The sequence below is a fragment of the Schistocerca nitens genome, chromosome 5 (assembly GCF_023898315.1).
Source record: "Schistocerca nitens isolate TAMUIC-IGC-003100 chromosome 5, iqSchNite1.1, whole genome shotgun sequence".
In the NCBI taxonomy this organism is placed as follows: domain Eukaryota; kingdom Metazoa; phylum Arthropoda; class Insecta; order Orthoptera; family Acrididae; genus Schistocerca; species Schistocerca nitens.
The window spans coordinates 396,237,017-396,262,631 of NC_064618.1; the positions used below are offsets into that span (position 1 = coordinate 396,237,017).

At 44.6% G+C, this 25,615-nt stretch overlaps 1 protein-coding gene across 1 annotated transcript in view; it reads left to right on the forward strand.

Annotated features, from left to right (window-relative positions):
* Window positions 1-437: 437 nt before the first annotated feature.
* Window positions 438-25,615, forward strand: part of LOC126260262 (trophoblast glycoprotein-like) — a 72,973-nt gene continuing 47,795 nt past the window's right edge. The window contains exons 1-2 of the mRNA XM_049957591.1: window positions 438-479; window positions 18,765-19,019. Coding sequence (XP_049813548.1) covers window positions 477-479; window positions 18,765-19,019 — 258 coding nt within the window. The 5' untranslated portion in view covers window positions 438-476. The remainder of the gene's footprint in view (window positions 480-18,764; window positions 19,020-25,615) is intronic.

The following is a 25,615-nucleotide window of genomic DNA, read 5'->3' on the forward strand; positions in this document are numbered from 1 at the left end:
CCCACGAGTGTGATACTGAAAAAACTGAGAGTTTTGACGTGCGAAATGTTACAGCATCACCGTTACCCTAATCACCCCATTTTCAACTTGTTCAGCCGAAATCGCTATTTAATCTATCCATTGAGTAAATAGTCTCGTGAACAAAACTGACATCGTGATTCATTGTTTAAGTATCACTTACAGATCCATGTGCAGATTTCTGATGAGATCCATATTTCACCGTGATATATATAGTAGCCAAGCAAATGGAAGGGATTTTACCCATATTTACACCTCTGCCTGACTTCATTACATCGCTAACGGTCGTTGGGCTGGAATGAGTAAGCACGCAGATTATCCTGTCATAAATGGCTCACGAACGCTAGGCGAAGCCATCAAACCGTTATCAGTGCTGTCGCTCGGATAAGATAAAAGTGTCAGAGGTGTTCAGTTGGTAGGGGACGGTCGCGGGGAGAAGCTCACCGCCTGCATTCAGAATGGTGAGTAATCTGTCGTTTGGTACTGCAGCCAGGATACGCACAGAATTCTCTTACTTACCGCGTGATTTTGATAGCCATGATTTTAACGATCTACAGCAAGAATTATATTTGTCTGTCAAGTCTCTGGTACAAGAACTTTAGAAAGTATCCTTCCAAGAAACGACGCCGTTCAATGATATAAACAATTGCAACAAAAGAAATCGCGTGGAAGCTCTATAAATTTGAAAACATACATACTCCGATGAAGATGAAACAGCTGATGAGATAAAGTTATTATTTCAATAAGTGCTTTCCATTATTTAAGGAAGCAGGTAACAAGTACTCTTTTGGTAAGACACTGTCCCAAAGTAACTATTTTTCACCTCCATAAATCGTTACTTGGTCATTTACTAGTAATAGATAACGTAAAGCATTTGTGTTTTGTATTCTCAAGCGCTTCTCTTATTTAAAGAAGCATTATTACTGTTGTGTTCCTTTATACTGCACCAGCGCGTGCATCGGAGACAGCACAGCACAGTAATCTCTGAACATTTTCCGCCCAGTTTTGGGAAGAAAATATCGCTGACTTATTACAATGCGTATTCAACAACTCTTGTGGATACTGGACGTTTTATCTTGCGAGACTTTATTTTTACAAAATTCACTTTCTGTTCACATTTGACAAAATTCACTGTTGTCCCAGCAACAGCAGGCTTGAATAACGACCGTTGAGTCATTCGACACACGAAATTGGAGGTACGTCGTATACAGCTACTTCTACGTACGGAAGGATCGTTGCACATGGTTCGCAGCTTCAGGGATGGAAATACACAACATATTCAACACACAGCTGTGTAAAATTACGAAATATTACGTGTGTCTTCAGCTTTCTGAAAAAATAGTAAATGCAACTGGAAGACTGTAACTATGATTGCATTACCACAGGAGAAACAGTAACACGGTTTTTCAGAAAATAGAAACAACTAGAAACCTAATTCTCTCATACAAAACGCTTGTAGTGAAACTGACGTAGATAGTTCCAGTGGGGTAATACGGATAAAGGTTAAACTGAACGATCGGAATGAATTAATGGTTGGTACCTTTTACCGACCCCCTAACTCAATTTCTGAAAGGTTCAATGAAAATTTCAGTATAATCTCAAATAGGTACCTTACCCATACTCTTATAATTGGTGGTAACTTCAATCTACGCTGGATATGTTGACGAAAATACATGTTCAGAACCGGTGTTGGTTATAAAACACTGTAAAAAATAGTACTAAACGCTTTTCCCGAAAACTATTTTGAGCAATTAGTTCAGAAGGCCACTCAAAGAATAAATGGTTGCGAAAAAATACTTGACCTCTTAGCAACAAATAATTCCGAGCAAACAGAGAGCATCATAAACGATACACCGATTAAGTGATCACAAGGCTGTTGTAACGAGATCCAATACCGTAACATTCAAACCAAACTATAATAAGAGCAACACATATTTATTTAAAAATACAGATAAAAATTCGCTTTACGCCTTCCTAAGAGACACTCTCCAGTCCTTTCGAAATAACTATGTAAGAGTAGACCAGATGTGGCTAGAATTCAAAGAAATAGTGTCGACAGCAATAGAGAGATTAATTAATAAGCTGATCCTCCATGTTATACAGAGTAGGTCAGAACACTGTTGCAGAAGTAACGAAGAAAGCATGTCAAATTTAAAAGACACAAAATACCCAAGTCTGACGGTGTTTTGCAGAGTCTCGAAATTTAGCGCGGATTTCAATACGAGATGTTTTTAATAGCTCCCTCAACAAAACTCTGTCTAGAAAAATGTCGGAAAATGCAAAGAAACTCTGATCGTATGTAAAATACATCAGCAGAAGAACACACTGCGCGGTAAACAAGGTAATGTTATTAAAAACAGTTTTCCGAAATTTCTTCAGCAAAGAAGACAAAGCAAAAATTCCAGAATTCGAATCAAGAGATATCCTCGGCATATCGAAAAACTCAAATTATTTTGTAAAGGCAAGTGTTTCGGTCCAGACTGCATACCAATTAGCGTCCTTTCAGGGTACGCTGATGCAGAAGCTCCATATTTAGCAATGATAGACAATCTCTCGTTCGAGGAAAGATCTGTAGCTAAGAATAGGAAGTTACATAGGTCACACCAATACTCAAAAAGGAAGTAAGAGTAATCCATTGAATTACAGGCTCATATCACTGACGTCAATTTGCGGCGTCATTACGAAAGAACATATACTGTATTCGAACATTATGAATTACCTCTAAAAACATTATCTATTGACACATAGGCAGCACGGATTCAGAAAATATATTTCTTGTGCAGAAAAAGTGCGTGTTAATCTGTAAACTCTGATTCCAATCGATGTAAATTAATTTGAAACTGCAAGGGGCCAAGGAAAGCTGAATTTAGCTAACAATGTATCAAAAAAATAAAGGTACTTGTGTGTTAGCTATGTGTTGTGACAGTCCGTAGAAGCCATGTCTTAGAACCTCCTTGACAAAACTCTAAATCTTTTATGAAAAGGAGAATGCTTTACCCTCTTGTTCTGGAAGCGAAGCTACAGACGTAATTTCTGCACAGCTCATGAATATAAGCGTTGATTTATAATACACGTATGAAATGTAACTGTGTTTTTCCTTATTTCTTACCTCTCCATGTGAAGTAATTAAGAACTTAGCAATATAAAATGATTGGTACAGTTATTCTTTAGGCCATCTGCCTTTCGTTTGTTGTAATGGCGCACGGGCAGCCATTACGTAAAGACTGAAACCATTAATTATTTAGGGGCTTTTCCTGGCAGTATAATTACAGTAAATAGTTATAACTGGGTTTACCGCATTTTTGAAGTTCATTGAATTAAAGCCAGACTACTTATAGTTTAGATTTAACAGATGATATATTTCAGAGCTCTAGCTGTATCAGTTGAGGTAGTCTCTTCCTTGAAAAAATGAAAATAATTTTTATAAAATCAAGTCAGAAATGAAGATTTTTATTAACATTGGAACAATACAGCTACTTAGGTGTTTTAATCGACTCTCTCCGTAGCATTGTTTCATAGCGTGCAATTTTAATACGATTCCTTAACAAGCAACATGTACGGTGTATGCTCGGAGTGTATTGGCACAGACAAGCGGACTTCAGCAAAGAGTTATTTCAAACTGTTTTTGCCTGCGTAGTGCACTTCATTGCTGCTAACATACAAAGCTAGACACTCATACGAATAATTAAGTAATTATCAACACAATTAAGGTGAAACGGAAGACATGCAGTATAAAAGGAGGAGGTGGGGAGTATCGTGCTTGCTATTACGCAGAATGAGTAGCTCAGGAGAACTCAGTGATTTCCAATGTAGACTAGTCATTGGCTGTCATCTGAGTTATAGATCCATCAGAGACACTTCAACCATTCCAAACGCATCCAGTGATTCGAAATTCTTCTTCCAGTTGAGAAATTTTTCTGCAAACAATCATCTAGTAGCTCTGCCATCAACTATGCCTCATTATCAATCATTCTATTACTTGTGAACTGATAGACGTAATGCCGTCAACGTTACTGCATTGGCACACAACGCAGCTACCCAATAATGACGAGAACAAAGGTCTATGAGGAAATATAGAACATATGCAATCCCTGAATCCAATTTTTGCTAGTCTAGTAGGTTACCTAACTAATTAGCACGCTCCACAGCGCCATGTCCAAGGAATGCATTTCTGGACAAGAGTTGCATCCCGCGGAAAGACCAGTTTTCCATCACGCACAAGTTCTTACAGGATATAAATAATAATAAAATGGAAATTGATTATAAAGACATTAAAACAAACAAGAAACTAAATTTTAATATCTCAGTACGAATATTAACGAAGTGCAATCATTAGATGTTAAAAATAAAATAGCGACGAAACAAAAATGCTCAATAGAGCTGAAATGAACATTTCCCGCACATCGTCAACAACATTAATAGGAACATCGTTATCTTAATGATAGTGTAAGATGATGAAGGTATGCACCCTTAACGTTTGGATCCATGAGCGTTTGGACTGACGTTAATGCATGATGGGGGCTTCAGAAGCCCCACTTGAGATTTCTGCAAATATCGTTGTTTGTCAGCCTTGTTACATCTCTTATGAAAACTACTTTCATAAACGAGTGAATACAGTCTTATAAAACATATATGTAATTCGTTTATATTGGGAAGATAAATAAGAGGACTGGACATCAATTGCAATGGAATAAATATCAATGTAATCTTTAGTAATTTTATTATTTTGAGAAATAATAAGGTATATTAGCATTTGTATAAACTAGTAATTGCACACTGGTGAGGCGCTACGCAAATCAATATGCATTAAGCACCCAGGTACAAAATAGAAAGAAAGAAAATGGCTAAGTTGCACATTACATAGGCACAGCAAAAATTAAGCTACACACCATTTTATCCAAATAAAGAACAAACTGTCCGTCGCAAAGGTCTACACATTACAGGAAACAGTCTTCACAAAGAAACACACTACGTTCATTGTACGTATTTTTAGAAACTTTTGGACAACACTGATCAATTTTCCTTTCCAGTTCAAGTGGACACAAAACGCACCTTCTGGAAATTTTTCTTCAGTTGACGAAATCCATTTTGTAGACCCTTTTGACACCACATCTAGCCAGTGCTCGTAGGATGTTTCATTGCAAATTTGAAGTTTTGGCTCTGGACTCCATATGTGGATGAATAACTCCTACGGCCAAGTCTCTCAAGAAAATCCTCTTTTATGTGATTTTCCATAGTGATACTCTGGATGTTGATCTGCGAATACACTGAAAACATTTATAGTTACAACACCCATTACTTTAGCCCATAAAACAAACGGCCATCTTCTTGTCTGTCTTTCGCAAATGTAAGTAAGTACCTTTCGGTCAAAAGAATCCACGTCTGATTTTGTTTTGTTATAAAATACAATCATTTCTGGTTTCTTATCGCTCTGAGTCTCATCAACTGTGGCGTCGGGATGCATGGAACTTAACAGCACCACACTCTTGTACTACTTTGGTACGTAACACACAATAATCAAATCATCTCTGAATCCAGATGTTGAAGACAGAACCCCTCGTGTCTTACACGGTTTCATTTCAGCGGGAATTCGTGCTTTGTTACGGTGAAGAGTACCGACTGTTGAAATAGCGAGATACTGGCGAAGTAACTGTCCATCGTGGTATTGGTTGAGCTTCCTCTAATTGTCTTTACCACACGACATACAACATTAAGTTGACAAGAGTGATTTGCGTTTTTTCCTGAGTACAGCAGCCCATCTATAGCGTATGATGTCAAAGAGTCGTAGAGGTAGAGTATCTTTATTCCACATTTTCCTGGCTTGTTTGGAATAAATTGTAGAAATCTGCAATGTCACTAGAAAGAAACTAGCTGTTCATCTGTTGTGAAGTTCCCTCATGGATGATATCTTTGTCTGCAGTTGTTTATGAGTAGCTCACACACATTATCATCTTGGCTCCTTGCTTTTCGGATGGTCTATCGTGGAACCCTATGGCTCACCATATTTCTTCAAACCCGTTTATAGATAAAGGTACCATACAAACAATAGATAAAGATACCCTATTAGAGGAGTTACCAGTACAATCGTTTTGTGACTGTCAACTAATAGGAGAATTCCAAAAATGGTTTGATTTCCTCGTTTGTGACGTTAGTTCATGTCTGGTCTTTTATAGCTGCTGAGCGTCATCCTTCCAGATTTCTGCAATGAACTATTTCATCCACAACATTATCTGTGATGAAGCAACTCCAAGCATCTTTCAGCGTTTGCATATCTGTTCACCTAACAAGACCTGGAGAACCTTCATTATATTCCTTGTAAGCATTCTGCTAGAAGGAGTTAGTGTTTTGCTCATTTGATCTCCGTCGCTTCCGATAAAAAAATTTGCAGGCTGCGCTAGATTTGCTACATTATTTGCATTTTTAGGCTGGGTTGTGCTTAGTATATTATTTGTATTTGCAGTCTGGGGTGTATTTGCTACATTATTTGAACCTGCAGGCTGCGCTGTATTAGCAGGCCAGGCATCTTGGTAAGTCTACATCATTTACATCCTAAGATTCAGCACTACTTTCTTCAGATTATGAACAGTATGACAAGCTCTATTTGTAGGATCAATCTCATGTTCGGAAGCAATACTAGATTCACATTCGTCCAACCATTGATAAATAATCGTTGAAGCGTTTGAATCATCTACATTTATAGAATAAGTAGGTTGTCTTTTTCGAGGAGTTTTAGATGATTCCATACTGTAAGAAACGAACGTTCCTTGGTTACAAAGAAAGTCTAAATAGTTACTTTATAAGAGAGAAAGAATAGAAAGAAAAACAGAGAGAATAACAAACATAATTACTTACATCAGCTATGAGAGCAACACTTTTCCCTTCTGAGGTCAACTTCAACACTGAGCAGGAAATCCATTATTGTTTTTGCTACAGTCTAGCAGGAGCAACAATTGTCGTTATTAAAATATCACAGATACCCATTTTCATAGGCTGTAAGAAAAGCTCTCGCTAAAGCATTAGATTAAAATTGGCCTGAAAAGCCCCCTTCTTGCATTATGTGCATAGTATTAGAAAATGACTGTTTCCATAAAATCTTTGCAATATTAAACACAATTTTGTCACGGTTCTTAAACCTAGACGTATTTTTAAGGATATAGGATTAAAGGGATAATTTTCAGTAATTTCCGCTATCTATAACTTCTGGTTTTGGTAATCTTTCGTTGGTGTGGAGGCGCTAGTGTTTAGTTTTTGTGTGTGTTAGCTTTCCGGAATTGCTTTGCAAAGATAGGTTTTAAATTTCCTTGCCAGAACTTTCCTGCTGCACTTTTGCCTTGAAAATGACATTGCTGTCACCAGTCGAAATATCGGCCATTATTTGACGATGTCACCCGGCTGCATTCCCTTAAGTTATTTGAACTGAGCAGTTGACGTTCGTGGGGTCTTGTAAAGCAAGCAGTTGAAATTAAATTATCAAGTAACCTTACTGCTTAGATTTTGCTAGGAATCCTGCTCTCTCTCCTTCATCAAAAATGGAGGGACAGAGTTAATGCTACCTCACGAGTTGTTCAGTAATTTTCACTAGCGATAACTTCTGGCGTCGATCATCTTCGGATAGTGTGGTGGCGCTAGTGTTTACAGTGTTTATGTGTGTTATCTTGAATTGTTCTGCAAACTGAGATTTCAGTTTTCTTAGTACAGTGTTTTCTTGCTACAGTTGTGGCTTGAAAATGACAGGGTAATCTCCTGTCGAAATCTCGACGGTTGTCGATGACGTCACTCGGCTGCATTCCCGTAAGTTATTTGACCTGTGCCAGCATTGCTCGACTTCCGGCAACATTTCCTCTGGAATCTGTGATACCATGATCTATGATGTGTGGAAGATTTTGAACTTTCTCGCATTATTGTCACGTGTCACTGATTGTGTCCTCTGATAGACGCTAAACTTCTGTAACTTCAACCATCAATTGTGCTGTTTCGATTACTTTCCCGATGACATTAATTTTACCGGCTATAAGCGTCTGGTGACTTAAGTTTTGTTAATATTTGCTGGCCAGTAAATATTGTAAATATAAACGCGTTTTTCATTGCTGTAGATTACAGCATGTGTACTTACCTGTTGAGAAATGACATAATTGAATAGTAACATTCTCCCGGTACAGAGAAAGAAACTAATCAATGGCAGTGAAACCATATTAAGACGATAAATTACGTGTTTCAGCTCTTCAGGTCGGAGTCCTTCTTGCGCTAACCCGCTAAGTGGATTCCAATAATCGGTCATTGTGTTTTGGGAAGCAAAAATTACATTAACTACTTGCTGCATCTACGAGGGCTGCCCAGAAAGTAAAGCACCACTTTTTTTTTTCCTCAGTCGAAAACAATACTACGAATGCGAAACATTACGCGTGTTTTATTTGAAGTCTCCTGAGTGAGTGCGCCAAGTTTCCGTCTCTTCCGACAGATAGCGTTGCTGCAGGTCTCAAAATGGCGTCTGTAGGTGAAGTACGTTACAAGCATTGAATCTCTCGCTGCAGAGAAAGAAACTATGGGAATATTCACAAACGCTTGTGCAAAGTCTATGGAGCGTCTGCTGTCGCCAGAAGCACAGTTATTCACTGGGCACGGAGGGTGAGGTCATCAGAAGACGGTTCGGCGGCGCTCCACGATTTGCAGCGGTCAGAAGGACCATCCACAGCTGTCATACCTGTCACTTTGCAGCTAGCTTCCACTTGCTTGGGCCATTAAAGGAAGCCATTCGTGGAAGACATTTTGAGGATGATGAAGAGGTGATTCACGCAGTGATGTTCGTATGTGTGTGAAATCTTATGGGACTTAACTGCTGTGGTCATCAGTTCCTAAGCTTACACACTACTTAACATAAATTATCCTAAGGACAAACACACACACCCATGCCCGAGGGAGCACTCGAACCTCCGCCGGGACGAGCCGCACAGTCCATGACTGCAGCGCCTAAGACCGCTCGGCTAATCCAGCGCGGGGTTTATACAGTGAAGCACTGGTTGCGCCACCAGGACAGGGCATACACGCCCTTGTTTCGCGCTGGGGAAGGCCATAGAACTGGATGGATATTACGTGGAAAAATAGGGTGTGTAGATCAAACACTATTTTTTTATGTTTGTGATTCGCATTATGTTCAATAGAGAATTGTCGGAGAAAGAAAATGTGGTGCATTACTTTTGGGATACCCTCGTAAAACAGCTGTCAGAGTGAGCATCGCATACATGTGAGTCGAGTATTTATCTACTGTTCTCTCGCTAACACTTGCCTCAGTATTTCGAATCTATTATACGAAGGACGTTAATATCAGTTTTCACCACATAAATGCTTTGCTGAAACGGAAGCAAGTAATTCGCCTTCGTCAGCCACAACAAGCAGTGTGGGAAACCGCACAGAGCTGCACGATAGACGTATTGCCTGCGAATCCCTCGCGCCTTGATGAACTAGCCTCATTTGTAGGCGCTGTTAAGTTTGCGCCAAGGCTCGCTTGCAATGCAGATGACCTCTGCGCTGCGAGATCGTTCGGGCCGGCGCTGATACCCGCCGGCGGACATCACGTGAGCGTTGCTTTGTTCCGTGCCCGTTCCTCGGCACTTCTCGCCGCCCCTTGAGTCACGAACGTTGCGCAACTTTCACTGCGGCTCGTTTCTCTTATCACCCATCTGTCGGAAATAGGACGCTTTGCGCGCCGGGCTACGAAGTTTCTCAAACGGGCCCGCAACCTGTTTACCCTGTTGACGCACAGTTTTTCTTAGCAACACACCTAGTGGCGTATTGGGCATGTGCCTTATACCAAATTCTGTTCATCAGGGTTCACTCCTGATTGACTCTATACCTAAATCAGAATGACAAAATGACTGACAGCTAATTGTTTACAGGACGGCTACCACACCAATCACCAGTCAGGAAATGGATTTGGTTTCGCCTTCCGTTCTTTTTACCATTGTCATATCACTCTGCTACCTCGGATATCAGTTACCAAATTATATTGTGGACATCCATTGTGGTTAGTAATTCAATTGTGATTCGTGTCCGATGTTTCACTTGTTTCTCTGCTGTGTTTATTTTACGCAACAGAGTCTGCAGCTCCGAAAAGTAACAAGACCTACGATTCTACAGGACGAACTGAACCAAAACAAGACATTAACGGGGAGCGCTGGGATGTGTTTAGGCGGCCGCAGAAGCATATGCGTTTCTGCCACTGTGCGCATGACGTCAGAGGAACACTTCACGCTTATGCTGTGTATGTCAGAGGCTGTGTGATTTCGCGAGTGTTCTCGTTTCGCTTAGTCACTTTTGTGTACCGTTAGCAGATGAACTGCAAGTGAAAGTGTTTTCAGTGTGGACAAGCAATGCCAAATTGTGCTGTTGTTGGCTGTAATTCTCACATCGCTAGAATAAAGGGACTGAAGTAGTGCTTGCTGCTTTCCCTGGCCATGGAAGTCCACAGAAGATTTGGCTGTTGAAATGCTGTAGAAAAGGCGCTGTAAATGTTGCAATGTCAGTTTTTTTTGTTTTTATTAATCAACTGTGTCTGTTTAAATACAGACAAGTTACAGTATGAAGCTCTAACGTTCTAGCAACAACAGAACAGAAATTTACAACTACTCATTTCAGTAGAAACTAAAACATACTACTAGTAGAAGTAAATTGCGCAAATACGCAGTCCAGATGTTATAATGCTGTTCCTGAGGGGGACGCTGTTCCTTATTGACCTCATAACGTCAGCCAATGGCAGCACAGAACGCTTACTGCCCAATCTTATTCTTCCACCACCCTTGTATGTATCCAGTGCGAAACCAGACAGTTGTTGCTACCATAGCTATACTACGCACGCCTTGACAGGGTTTTAGCCTTCAAGGCTACCCGCGATATGGATGCTGACAGTCCAGCACAGGGGTTAACAAGCTTGCACAGGATAGCATGTTGTCAACTACAGCCAACATATTCTCGAACACTACGAGTGTGTGCTACTCCATTCAGGACAATACAGGACTACTATTGGAGTGCAAGTCCAAAATAACTAGTCGGCCTGACAGTGGACCCAAAAATGTGTCTACACATACTGTATTCAAAAAGGCATTGAAAACCGTCAAGAAAGGAGAATGGGTCGTGGTCAACAATAACTCCACATTTAATGTGATTCCAGCAATTTAGTTAGTCTACAAAAAACTGTCAACATCGACGGTGGAGAGGAACAAGGCACCTTGGATAATTAAGGACGAGACGGAAATCGGTGTCGACATGAGCATGCTCACTGCAGGAAGTAATCACAGGTCACAACAGCAACATACCGACAGAGTAGACAAGATGAATGAGTCCGCTAGGGGGCCCACGGGGCCCCAAGCTATTGCAGCCCATTCTTCCTGCCCGGGTTCCATTTCATTCGCCATGCCCCTCCTTTCTCATCCTTACTCGTTCCTTGCTGCCCCCTCCTCCCCCTCTCTCGGTATTCTTACTAACGTCGACCTTTCATTTTCTGTATTCCTTGTGGTTTTATTTCCCTTTCCTTTTTTCTTTCATCCTTCTTGGCGTGTTTGCTCACTCTTTGGGGTTTGACCTCCACTTCTAAATTTTCTGTCTGTGCTGTGAGCCACTTGGGGAAGAACTCCCCCCTCCCCCCCGTGTGTCTACGGCGTGGATCCCTCCCCTCCCTTCCTTCCACTTTTCCCTCCTTGCTGTAGCTCAACTCTGCCCTGCTAGGTCACCAGCATTTGTAGCCAGTTTGTGTGGTGGAGCTGTTATGTACCCATCTGTCTGAGCCCCTTACAACACAGGGATTACACTTCTGATACTTGAGCTGTTGCCTTTCCATACGTGCCTAGGAGCTGTTACTTGTCATTCTGGAGCATCGGAACTCCTAGAAATGGCCACATGACAGACGGCTCTTGCTGTGGCTAGGTGGCGCCCATTGCGAGAGCTCCTGATCGCAGTGGGTGGCATCATGGCAGATGCTTTGCACATGAAGCGCATTAAGATCCAAAAATCTGGCCATTCTCTATGGCTGTATCTTTTAATGGTATCAGATCATTGAATGCTGCTTGATACAACCCTGTGACCTTCCCTACCCTGGCTATACCCTGGGAGGATGGGCAGGCTCGCCAGCAAGGAGTGAAACACTTTACCCACTATCTAGTCTGCACTATGACAGACGAAGACACATTCACAACCATAAAGCCATTTTTTGTGGAAAATATCGAAGACAAGTATGACGAAGTGCAATCTCAGTAAAATGTGATCGAGTTCCCTGTTGATAAAGCTTCTTGTGCCGCCCAGTCTGCAGCTCTCCGTGTCCGTCACCGTCTTGGCGACGTCCCAGTGTCTGTTACATCTCACCAACCTCTGAAAATGGTCCAGGGACTCATTTTTCATTGGGATCTCATCCTTGAAACTGATGAGGAACTACGGGCTAATCTGGAACGACGGGACGTTCATTTCGTTCAATGCATATAGAAGGGTCGTAAGGACAGCCGCACCAATATTGCTGTCTTTATTCTGGCTTTCGAGGGAGATACCCTCCTCCCAGAGAAGGTCAAGGTCATGTGTTATCGGTGCGACCTGAAGCCATACGTCCTACCACCAATGAGGTACTTCCAGTGCTTGTGTTTCTAGCACATATTTTCCTTACGTACAGTGGACCCTCCATATGGTGACTGTGACACCTACTCCACGAGTGGAGTCATCGTGTTCTGCCACCTTTGTGTGTAAATTGCTACAGCCGTCACTTTCCGCACTCACCAGATTGCACAGCTTACAAGAAAGAGAAGAAGATACAAGAGTATATGCCCCTGGGTGGTCCATCTTACACTGAGGCTCGTCAAAAATGTGACAAATTCCACCCTGTGTCGATGACTTCTACTTTTGCCTCTGTTATTTCTTTCCCCCTCCTCCCTCCTCCTTACCCCAGCTCCTCCTGAGACGCCACCCCTCCCCCCCTCCCCCCTGGCGACTCTCATGCTGGAGGCCTGCTACCACAACTCACTGGGCACACAGGCTGTATGCCCCAAGGTCCCCACTCTCTTTCAGTTCCATATCTTGCAGAAGCCTGCTCTTCCTCTGTGCTCTGCCCTCCTCAACCTATGAAAGAGAAGAAGAAGACCTCCACAGTGCCTCTGGAGGTGCCATATACCCCCCTAACAAGCTGAGTCTGACATCTTATTTATGGAAGTCACCTCGTCATCTTTAGTGACAGGTGGTGACCCAGCAGTGTGATTGATTTGCTTCTTAGTTGGATACCCACTCTGTGATTATTAAATGGAACTATATTGGATATTTCTGTCACCTCCCATCCCTTATTGTCTTTTACTCAGCAACTTGAGTCATTCTCCAGGGATCTCATTTTACTGATGCTCATTCACCGACTCTTCATGGGTTCTGTGCTTTCTGTCGGAACCAGGTGAGACCTTTGAGGGCTTCCAGTCGTGTCTGCATGTTGGTCTGTATGGGTATTGCTAGGACATTGATCTGACTTTGTACCACATTGGAAGTGGTTGCCGTTTGGCTCCACTTGGTCTCTGCCATCACTGTGCGCAATCTCTATCTCCCTCCTGACAGGCCACCTATATCTGTTGCCCTAACTACCTTCCTCCCTTCCTCCTCCTTGAGGATTTTAATGGCCATCACTCTTTATGGGGCAGTGCTTCTTCATCTATTTGGGAGTTCCTACTTGACCAATTTCTTCTTAATGACGGTTCCCTACTCATTTTAGTGCTGATTATGGCACTTTCTCTGCCATTGAACTTTCGCTCTCTTCTCCTCCCCTTCTTCTTTCCTTAAACTGGCCGCCACACGATGACTCTGATAATGATCGCTTCCTGTTGATTCTCTCGTTCCCTTCCCGCCTCCTGCTTATCAGGTTTCCCCACTAGGCTTTCCATCATGCTTATTGGCCTCTTTATATCTCCCAGGATGTGTTTTCACCTTCTTTCTCAGGTTGTATTCATAAAGTTGTCCATGAGCTGCCAGTAAGATAATCCACACTGCCAGCATTGCCACTCCATGCATGACAGGCCCCAGTCATCATTGGTCAGTTCCATGTTGGAGCAAGACTATTGCCACTGCTATCCGAGATAGTCGTCACACCTTGCAACATCTGAATTGGCACATCCTCCATCGGTCTTATTACCTGTAAATGTTTTCTCGCCAAAGCCCATTACTTAATCAGATGGAACAAATGGGTATTTTGGGAATGCTTTGTCTGCTCTCTAGGTACTTATGTGCCTTCATCATGGGTGAGGGCTACACTCCACATCCTTCAAGATTGTCAGTGGCAGTCTACCATTTAAGGTCTCGCCCTTCCAAGTGCCCTTTGTACAGATCGATCAGTTATCATGTAACACCTCACGACCCATTTTGCGACAGCAACAGCGTCAGCCTCCTATCCAGCTGCCTTCCTCCTCTGGAATCAGCGGACTGAAGCTTCCCACTCACGTTTTACCCCTTGTCAGGTGGAATCCTTCAATGAAACTTGTACTGAATGGGAGCTTCTTCTGGCCAAGTTCATGTCCCACAGTCATTAAGAATGCGGGTTGGTACTGTTCTCAGCTCTCCAGGGACCCAGGAGAATGGTGTTCCACAGGCCTCTGTATTAAGTGTCCTTTCTGATCACTATTAATGGCCTTGTGGCCTCTACCAGACTATTGATTGGTCACTCGTGTTCTGTATATGGATGATTTTCATATCTGAACTAGCTCCCACTCGGTGGCCTCTGTGGAGTGACAGCTCCAGGTTGCCATCCGTGCTTCAATATCGACACTTTCGATTTTTTCCCCTTTAAGTCGAGATGGTGCATTTCTGTCGCTTTACTGCCGTCCATCCAGATCGGGAGCTCTACCTTGATGCCCAGCACCTGACTGTGATCCCCCAGTTCCGTTTCTTGTTCAAATGTTCAAATGTTTGTGAAATCTTATGGGACTTAACTGCTAAGGTCATCAGTCCCTAAGCTTACACAATACTTAACCTAAATTATGCCAAGGACAAACACACACTCATTCCTGAGGGAGGACTCGAACCTCCGCCAGGATCAGCCGCACAGTCTGCAGCGCCTTAGACCGCTCAGCTAATCCCGCGCGGCGTTCCGTTTCTTGTGTCCTCTTTTTGACAACATACTTGGTTGCCCCATATCCATCATCTAAAGGTTAGCTGTTTTCATAAACTCAGTGATCTTCGCTTCCTTACCCACACCCATTGGGGCATGAATAGTTCGACACTTCTCCATCTTTATCGGGTGTTAGTTCTGTCCCATCTAGACTATGGTTGTCAAGTTTATGGATAAGCTGCCCCTTCCACACAGCTCCTTTTGGACCCAGTTCATCATCACAATATTCATTTAGCCACTTGTGCCTTTTGCACTAGCTCTGTCGATAGTCTTGGCTGACACTGGGATCCCTTTCCTTTCTATTCGGCAGTCCCAGCTTCTGATTTCCTATGCCACCACTATCTGCTCTTCCCTTCCCCCTCTTCCTGTCCTATTCTTTTTGCGGCTTTGGTCCATCGCCCAGCTGCTGTCTGCCCTTGGGTGGATTTACCAGTTGAATTACGTCTCGCTTCTCTCTGCTGTGAGTTCCATCTCCCCTCCTTGCCCTTTTCCCCACGTTCTCTCCCGCCTACCTCCCCCCCCCCCACCCACTCCCAGGTTAGTTCCTCGACCACAGATTCAGATGGATCTCTTCTGGGGCCCGAAACCCTCCATTGCTCCAACAGTGTTCCGTTTTTTGTTGCAAGCGCTCTTACAAGAGTTTCAGGGTGCCATTGTTTTTTTACACTGATGGCTCTATATCCGCCAATGTTGGATATGTCTTCACATCTTCTATTGGTGTGAAACACCATCTCTTGCCTGCCACATGTGGGATGCTTACTGCTATCCGTCCCTCTGCTTTATTAAACAGTATTCCCTCACCCAAGTTTATTATGTATGGACTCAATGAGTGGCCTTCAGACTATCGCTTAGTGTTATTCCTGCCATCCCTCGCTCTCTACCATCCACAACCTTCTCACTGATCTTGGTGATGCTGCTTGTTTGGTTGATTTCCTTTATGTTCCTGACCACATAGGTGTCCAGGTTAATGAACTTGCTGATCATCAGGCTGGGAGGGGGGGGCACCACCTACCCCTGTTCTCCATGGCCCCTCTGGGGGTGGATTTACGGCTTTACGTAAAATCTCTCTTTGCTCAGTCGTGGGCTGACTCTTCGGACACTACCCTCCTGTCTAATAAACCAGCGCTATAGAGGAGTCTCCCACCATTAGGCATTCTTCACTCTGCTTCTCCTGGCGAGGATCTACCATCCTCTGCCTTCGTATTGACTGTATTAGGTTGACCCATGGTTTTTTACCCCGCTATGAGCCCCCATCCCTTTGTAGTTGCTGAGCTTCGTTCACAGTGATCCATATTTTGCTGGACTGCATCAGCCTTTTGCCCCTTCACACTAAATATTCCCTCAGTTACACTATGTCGGTGATTGCTGCACAGACACTGTCTCCATGTACACGTGCACCATAATTACTCTACCACGCAAATACTAGGGGCTACACTCGTCTGGTATGAGACTTTCCTTGGGGGGGGGGGGGGGGGGGGGGGTCCACTAGGGGCCGAACCGCACAATAACCCTGAGTTTGTGGTCCAGTGGGGGGCGGCGATGGTGTGGGTGAACTGCTGTGACCTGTTGTGGAGTTGTAAATTACACCCTTATATTAATGATCTCAACAGATTTACCCATTCATTTTAAGTTATTACATTTCCTAATCGAGGTTTCGTTTGCAGTAACAATAAACAAGGCTGAAGGTCAAAAGGAGGGGGCCAAGAGGAGATGGTCAAAGAGGGGGAGGGGAAGAGGGGAGAAGGGGAAGGAGAAGATGGACAGAGAAGGGCTGTGGAGGACATCGTGAAATCTAGGGGGCGACTGAAATCTACGGTGAGAGAGGGGAGGTGGAGGTCAAAAAGTGGGTGGGGACACAAGGAGATGGGTAAAGAGTGGGGGAGAAGGAGATGGACAGAGAGGGAGAGAGAGAAAGGAGGAGGTCAGAAGGTACATATGAGGGGAAGTCAAAAAGTAAAGGGAGTGTTGAAATTTCTCTCCATAGTGCTTCGTAACACAGTTAGTATCCAGGGCTGAATTATTGTCGTCTGCAACAATTCTATACAACGTGTTAGTCTTATCCCCGCAGTAGACCGTGAAACGTGACAACTCCATTGTCTACCTGCACCAAAGAGGAAATGAGGGCAATGATTCACTTTTTTTTGCGGAAGGTGTTAAACCTGCGGAAATTATTAGTCGAATGAAAGCGCAATGTGGTGACAGCTGTTTACCACGATGCAAAAGCTACGAATGGATAGAGAATCAAAGTTTCAATGGACAGAGAGCTTCAAACCGGGTAGAACTTCTCTATGTGACGAGGAGAGATCGGGCAGGCCATCGATGTCAACAACTGAGGACAATTTAGAAGTGGTTGAGGTATGATGATGGAAAACAGACGAATTACAGTGGACGAAATCGCCAATACTTTACATATCAGCCATGGTTCAGCGTATTCCGCCCTACACGACAGGCTAAATTTTTGAAAAGTATGTGCAAAGTGGGTACGGAAAGAATTGTTACCGCACCATAATACGCAGAGGGTAGAGGTCTTTCGTAAACAGTTACCCCTTATCATCGCGAGGGAGATGGATTTTTACAGCAAATCGTTGCTGTAGACGAAACGTAGCTGCGTCATCGCGAACTGGAAAGTAAGGCTGCGAGCATGGTTTGGAAACACCCATCATCACCAGAAGTTAAGAAATTTAGACGTTAGCTATCAGCTGGTAAGATTATGCTAACACTATTTTGGGACATATAATGTGTGGTAGCCGTTCATTTCACCTCAAGGGGCGGAACTGTGAACAGTAAGAACTATTGTGATGAGTTGCGAACTAAACTGAAACCTGTAGTCAGACCCAAATGTGGCGGAAAACTGCGAAAGGGTGTCATCTTGCAGGAAGATAACGCTGGGCCATATTTTACCAAACGTGCGGCCGAAGCAATAAAGGAGTTAGGATTCAAAACGCTGACACAACCACCACACAGTCCAACCCTTGCTCCAAGCTTTTTCCAAATGTTTCAACCATTGAAGGAAGCGCTCAGGGGAAGAAGATTCGCAGCTGATGCAGAAGTCATTGATGCGATGCAAATTTTTTTTATAAGTGCAACCAAAAATGTTTTCCAACGGAATGAAAAATTTTGTAAAACTTGGGACAAATTGCGTTGAAGTGCACGGAGATTACGTAGAAAATATATGTTTCAGTTTTCTATCATTAGAATAAATACTCCTTTTGTCAAAATTCCCATCACTTTTTGACTTCCCCACGCATAATTCCCATGCATATTTAGCAATTGCGAAGCGTTGCCGCATTTGCAGGCAAATAAGTATAAGTAAAATAGAACAAAATGATTCGGGAAGATGAAACAGGAAGACTAAAGCTAACTAGTGATTGTGGCTGCTCTTTAAGGGGCCAAATGAATTAGTAATAACTGCAATATGTACATTAGAAATTTTCACGTGAATCACAAAGTGCTGGATGAAATCAGTTGTAGCAGGTGTACTGTATTGACGAGACTGATAAAACATAACGAGTACAAGAGACAAATGTCAACCCGCTGAGGTTCTGATGTCAATCCAAAACAAATTTCTTGCATCATGAAGGCTGGTTGAGCCTTGACTTCCACTGCAGTCAGCTGCAGCAGTCACGTGTTGCAGGGTGTGCGCCTGGCGGCCTGGTCCCTGCTGGTGGTGTCTTGCGGGTGGCGGGCAGAGGCGGCGTGCCAGGGCCTGGCGGCTCGAGAAGGTGACGTCACTGTGCACTGCGACGGCGTCGCGCCGGACTGGGCCAACCTGACGACGGCCACCAGCGGCGTCGAGGTGCGCGGCCTGCAGCTGCCGCAGCTGGGCGCGGACTTCCTGGCCGGACACGTCTTGATGCAGCTGACGCACCTGTACCTGCCCCACAACCAGGTACGTCCTCTTCGAAACTGACCCTGTATACTGAAGTGACAAAACTCGTGGAACACCTCCCAATACCTTGTCAGACCTCCTCTTGCCCGGCGAAGTGCAGCAGCACGACATGGCATGGACTTAACAAATCACTGAAAGTCCCTTGTAGAAATATTGAGCCATTCTGCTTCTACATCCGTCCATAACTGCGGAAGTGTTGCACGTGCAGGATTTTCTGCACGAACTGACCTCTCGATTATGTTCCATAAATGTTTGATGGGATTCATGTCGAGCAATTCTAGGCGCTTCAGTCTGGAACCGCGCTGCTGCTACGATCGCAGGTTCGAATCCTGCCAGGGGCATGGATGTGTGTAATGTCCTTAGGTTAGTTAGGTTTAAGTAGTTCTAAGTCTAGGGGACTGGTGACCTCAGATGTTAAGTCCCATAGTGGTTAGAGCCATTTGAACCATTTTGGGATTCATGTGGGACGCTCTGCGTGGCCAGATCATTCACTCGAATTGTCCATAATATCCTTCAGACCAATCGCGAACAACTGTGATCTGTTGACATGGTTCAGTGTCATCCATAAAAATTTCGTAGTTGTTTGGGAACATGAAGTCCTTGAAAGGCTGGAAATGGTATCAAAGCAGCTGAACTTAACCATTTCCGGTCAGTGATAGGTTCACTTGGACGAGTAGACCCATCCATTCCACGTAAACATAGTCCGTCATCATGGAGCCACCATCAGCCGGCACAGCGCAGTGTTAACTTGGGTCTGTGACTTCGTGGGAACTGATCCACGCTCTAACCCTACCATCAACTCTTACCAACTGAAATCGGGACTCATTTAAGCAGGCCACAGTTTTCCGGTCGTCTAAGGTCCTACCGATATGGTCACGAGCCCAGGAGAGGGGCTACAGACGATGTCGTGCTGTTAGCAAAGGCACTCGCGTTGGTCTACTGCTGCCACAGTCCATTAACGTCTAATTTTACCACAGTGTTCTAACAGATACGTTCGTCGTATCTCCCACATTGATTTATGCAGTTATTTCACGCAGTGTTGCTTGTCTGTTAGCACTGACAACCCTACGCAAAGGCCGCTGCTCTCGGTCGTTAAGTGAAAGCCATCGATTTGGCCACTGTGTTGTCCGTCCTGAGAGGTAATGCCAGAAATCTGGTATTCTTGGCACACTCTTGACTCTGTGGTTCTTGGAATATTTAATTCCCCAACGATTCCCTTACTGAAATGTCCCATGCGTCTAGCTCCAACTAAAATTCCGCATTCAGAGCCTGTTAATTCCTGTTGTGCGGCCACAATCACATAGGAAAACTTTTCACATAAATCACCTGAGTACAAATGACAGAAGCGCGGGTGTACTGCCCTTTTATACCTTGTGTGTACGATACTACCGCCATCTGTACATGTTCATATCGCTGACCCACGACTTTTGTCACCTCTGTATAAATGTAATTCGCAAGGACACATTTCAATACATATGTTCTCTGCAGGTCAAAAACGTAGCTTGTCCGCCCACTGGGGAAAAATCACCACTTAGAAAAAAATTATAGATTACACAAAAGCGAGCGCAGTCATATTGTAGGAACCTCTTCAAGAAGTTAACCATTTTATGTGCACCAACAAGTTCCAGTCACATTAATGTGACCAACGCCTATGTTCGACGTCATCGTGCACTGACAGCAGGTGGCAGCACTAGCAGTGAAGGGCATACACTACTGGCCATTAAAATTGCTACATCAAGAAGAAAGGCAGATGATAAACGGGTATTCATTGGACAAATATATTATACTAGAACTAACATGAGATTACATTTTCACACAATTTGGGTGCATAGATCCTGAGAAATCAGTAGCGAGAACAACCACCTCTCGCCGTAATAACGGCCTTGATACGCCTGGGCATTGAGTCAAACACAGCTTGGATGGCGTGTACAGGTACAGCTGCCCATACAGCTTCAACACGATACCACAGTTCATCAAGAGTAGTGACTGGCGTATTGTGACAAGCCAGTTGCTCGGCCGCCATTGACCAAACGTTTTCAATTGGTGAGAGATCTGGAGAATGTGCTGGCCAGGGCAGTAGTCGAACATTTTCTGTATCCAGAAAGGCCCGTACAGGACCTAAAACATGAGTTCGTGCACTGTCCTGTTGAAATGTAGGGTTTCGCAGGGATCGAATGAATGGTAGAGCCACGGGTCGTAACACATCTGAAATGTAACGTCCACTGTTCAAAGTGCCGTCAGTGCAAACAACAGGTGACCGAGACGTGTAACCAATCGCACCCCATACCATCACGCCGGGTGATACACCAGTATGGCGATGACGAATACACGCATCCAATGTGCGTTCACCGCGATGTCGCCAAACACGGATGCGACCATCATGATGCTGTAAATAGAACCTGGATTCATCCGAAAAAATGACGTTTTGCCATTCGTGCACCCAGGTTCGTCGTTGAATACACCATCGCAGGCGTTCCTGTCAGTGATGCAGCGTCAAGGGTAACCTGAGCCATGGTCTCCGAGCTGATAGTCCATGCTGCTGCAAACGTCGTCGAACTGTTCGTGCAGATGGTTGTTGTCTTGCAAACGTCCCCATCTGTTGACTCAGGGATCGAGACGTGGCTGCACGATCCGTTACAGCCATCTCGACTTCTAGTGATACGAGGCCGTTGGGATCCAGCACGGCCTTCCGTATTACCGTCCTGAACCCACCGATTCCATATTCTGCTAACAGTCATTAGGTCTCGACCAACGGGAGCAGCAATGTCGCGATAAGATAAACCGCAATCGCGATAGGCTACAATCCGACCTTTATCAAAGTCGGTACCGTGATGGTACACATTTCTCCTGCTTACACGAGGCATCACAACAATGTTTCACCAGGCAACGCCGGTCAACTGCTGTTTGTGTATGAGAAATCGGTTGGAAACTTTCCTCATGTCAGCACGTTGTAGGTGACGCCACCGGCGCCAACCTTGTATGAATGCTCTGAAAAGCTAATCATTTGCATATCACAGCAACTTCTTCCTGTCGGCTAAATTTCTCGTCTGTAGCACGTCATCTTCGTGGTGTAGCATTTTTAATGGCCAGTAGTGTATAAACCGCATCGGCGGTTCGCGGAAAACACTGCAGTCTTTGTCGTAATGCGGAAACTGGATGTTAAATCGGACGTCCAAAAGGGCATGATCACTTGCTTTCGGGTCAAGTGTGGAAGCGATCCCGAAATGGCTAAGTTTGTAAACTGTTCGCGTGCCGCTTGGTTAAAGTATACTGTACATGGAGCTATTCAAAACCGAAACCGAGGCAATTGTGGTGCACCACGGGCCATAGATGTCAGGGGTGAACGAAGGCTGCGGAGATCTGCATGGGCGAACGGAAGCAACTATTGAACAACTGACCGCCCAGATGAACCAACAGTGTCACCTCACCTACCGTTCAGTGAACGTTGTTGAGACTGTACTCCGCAGCAGGTGCCTGGTTCATGCACCAATGCTGACTCCTGTCCGTCGGCGACGGAGGATGTAATTTACACGCCAGTACGTCTACTGAGTGGCGACAGGTGGCCTTTCGAGATGAATCATCTTCTATGCTCCATCGGGCAGATGGCCATGGACTTGTACGGCGTGAAACGTCTGAAAGCAAATACCCTGCAACAGTCTTCGGAAGGGTCCAGGCAAGAAGGCATTCCCTAGTTGATCTCGACGTTCTGGAAGGCAGAACGGATCAACACAAGTATGCATCTATCCTTCGGGACCATGTCCACCCCAGCATGCTGCTTGTTTTACCTCAATACAGTGTCATGTACCAGCAGAACGATGCAATGTGTCATACAACTCGCATTGTGGGTGTGTGGTTCGAAGAACACCGGGATGAGTTTACCGTACTCCCCTGGCCATTAAACCGTACCCCAGTCAGAGTCTATGGGACCACTCGATCGGTCTGTTCGCACCGTGGATCCTCAGCCGAGAAACCTAGTGTAGCTAGTCACGGAACTGGAGTCGGCATAGCTCCACATTCCAATCGATACCTTCCACAACCTCATTGACTCTCTTCCTGAACGTCTCGCGCTGCGAAACATCGTTATTCAGATATTTGTAACAGGTGGTCACATTAATGTGACTGGACATTGTATATTCGTAAGAGTTCAAAATGGTTCAAATGGCTCTGAGTACTATGCGACTTAACTTCTGAGGTCATCAGTCGCCTAGAACTTAGAACTAATTAAACCTAACTAACCTAAGGACATCACACACATCCATGCCCGAGGCAGGATTCGAACCTGCGACCGTAGCGGTCGCTCGGTTCCACACTGTATCGCCTAGAACCGCACGGCCACTCCGGCCAGCTTCGTAAGAGTCATCGGGTGCATTTCCTCTTGTGTTTCAGCAGCTATTTGCAATTTGTTTTTGCAGTGAGTTGCTGGAATCATCCCAAACAAATACTGCTCATCACGTATTTCATGTGACGCCAAGTGCTGACGGAAAGCGTCGGTTTGTTTAACGTTGCGAACAAAACGACTTTTAAAGCGTGATTTTACGTTCCCCTTCGATAGACATTTTCCAGATTTATCTAATGCGACAGCAAAACACGAAGAAAAACCAGTACTCCTATAGTGACTGCACCGCCCTGGCCGCGCTGACTGCTACCACCATGCAACAGCGCTGCTCAGTTGCTGCTGGAGTACTGGCTATTAGGAGGGACACACTGTAGATATTCACATATCAAAAAAAGTTTTGCATCACCTCAGTTCCCAGAAATACTGAAGATAGACGTTGACTGTTGATATTGTATCACAGACACAGTCCCTTTGACTGTTCAGAGATGTCACTAAACCCGCCCAAAGATGTAAACAACCAGGCATGAGCAGCGCCTATTAGACGGAAGGGGTCCAACAGCAACCAGTCATTCCACCAGGAAGGAGGTACACGGCTCGTGTTGTCTGTAGTTCAACCATGTCTAGACGGTCAATACCGCGGTTCGATCGCGTCCGCATTGTTACTTTGTGCCGGGAAGGGCTCTCAACAAGGGAAGTGTCCAGGCGTCTCGGGGTGAACCAAAGCGATGTTGTTCGGACATGGAGGAGATACAGAGAGACAGGAACTGTCGATGACATGCCTCGCTCAGGCCGCCCAAGGGCTACTACTACAGTGGATGACCACTACCTACGGATTGTGTCTCGAAGGGACTCTGACAGCAACGCCACCATGTTGAATAATGCTTTTCGTGCAGCCACAGGATGGCGTGTTACGACTCAAACTGTGCGAAATCGGCTACATAATGCGCAACTTCATTCCCGACGTCCATGGCGAGGTCCATCTTTGCGGGCCCAACAACATGCCGAATGGGCCGCTCAGGTTTGCCATCACGTTTTCTTCACCGATGAGTGTCGCACATGCCTTCAACCAGACAATCGTCGGAGACGTGTTTAGAGGCAACCCGGTCAGGCTGAACGCCTTAGATACACTGTCCAGCAATTGCAGCAAGGTGGAGGTTCCCTGCTGTTTTGGGATGGCATTATGTGGGGCCGAAGTACGCCGCTGGTGGTCATGGAAGGCGCCGTAACGGCTGTACGATACGTGAATGCCATCCTCCGACCGTCGGTGCAACCATATCGGCAGCATATTGGCGAGGCATTCGACTTCGTGGACGACAATTTGCGCCCCCATCGTGTACATCTTGTGAATGACTTCCTTCAGGACAACGATATCCCTTTACTAGAGTGACCAGCATGTTCTCCAGACATGAACCCTATCGAAAATGCCTGGGATAGATAGAAAAAGGCTGTTTATGGACGACGTGACCCACAAACCACTCTGAGGGATCTATGCCGAATCGCCGTTGAAGAGTGGGAAAATTTGGACCAATAGTGCCTTGATGAACTCTTGGATAATATGCCACGATGAATACAGGCATGCATCAATGCAATAGGATGTGCTACTGGGTATTAGAGGTACCGGTGTGTAGAGCAATATGGGCGACCACTTCTGAAGGTCTCGCTGTTTGGTGGTACAATATGCAGCGTGTGGTATTCATGGGCAATAAAAAGTGCGTAAATTATGTTTACCTTGATCTCTATTCTAATTTTCTGTACAGGTTCAGGAACTTTCGGAACCGAGGTGATGCAAAAGTTTTTTATGTGTGTATATTGCCTGACAAATAGAGTGAAGCATCCTGAAGACATAGCCGGATGTCAGTGTAGCTTCGTATGTACACAATATTCGAGGGTAAATGATTAGACTTGAAATTCTCTGTGAGAGGTTCAACGGCTATTAGAGTGCATTAGTGCTATTAGTGTTTTGTGTTGTAACCAGACCTTGTATAGATGGGGCGTGAACAGCGTCAGACGTTGTGTGATCATTGTGAAGCACACGGGGATGCCGCTTACAAGTGCGAGACAGCATTACCAGCTCCTGACAGTGAAAGGGTCCTCACTATGGGACTCCATTTGGTCAGCTGGGGCACTATGGGACTCAACTTCTGAGGTCATCAGTCCCCTAGAACTTAGAACTACTTAAACCTAACTAACCTAAGGACATCACACACATCCATGCCCAAGGCAGGGTTCGAACCTGCGACCGTAGCGGTCGCACGGTTCC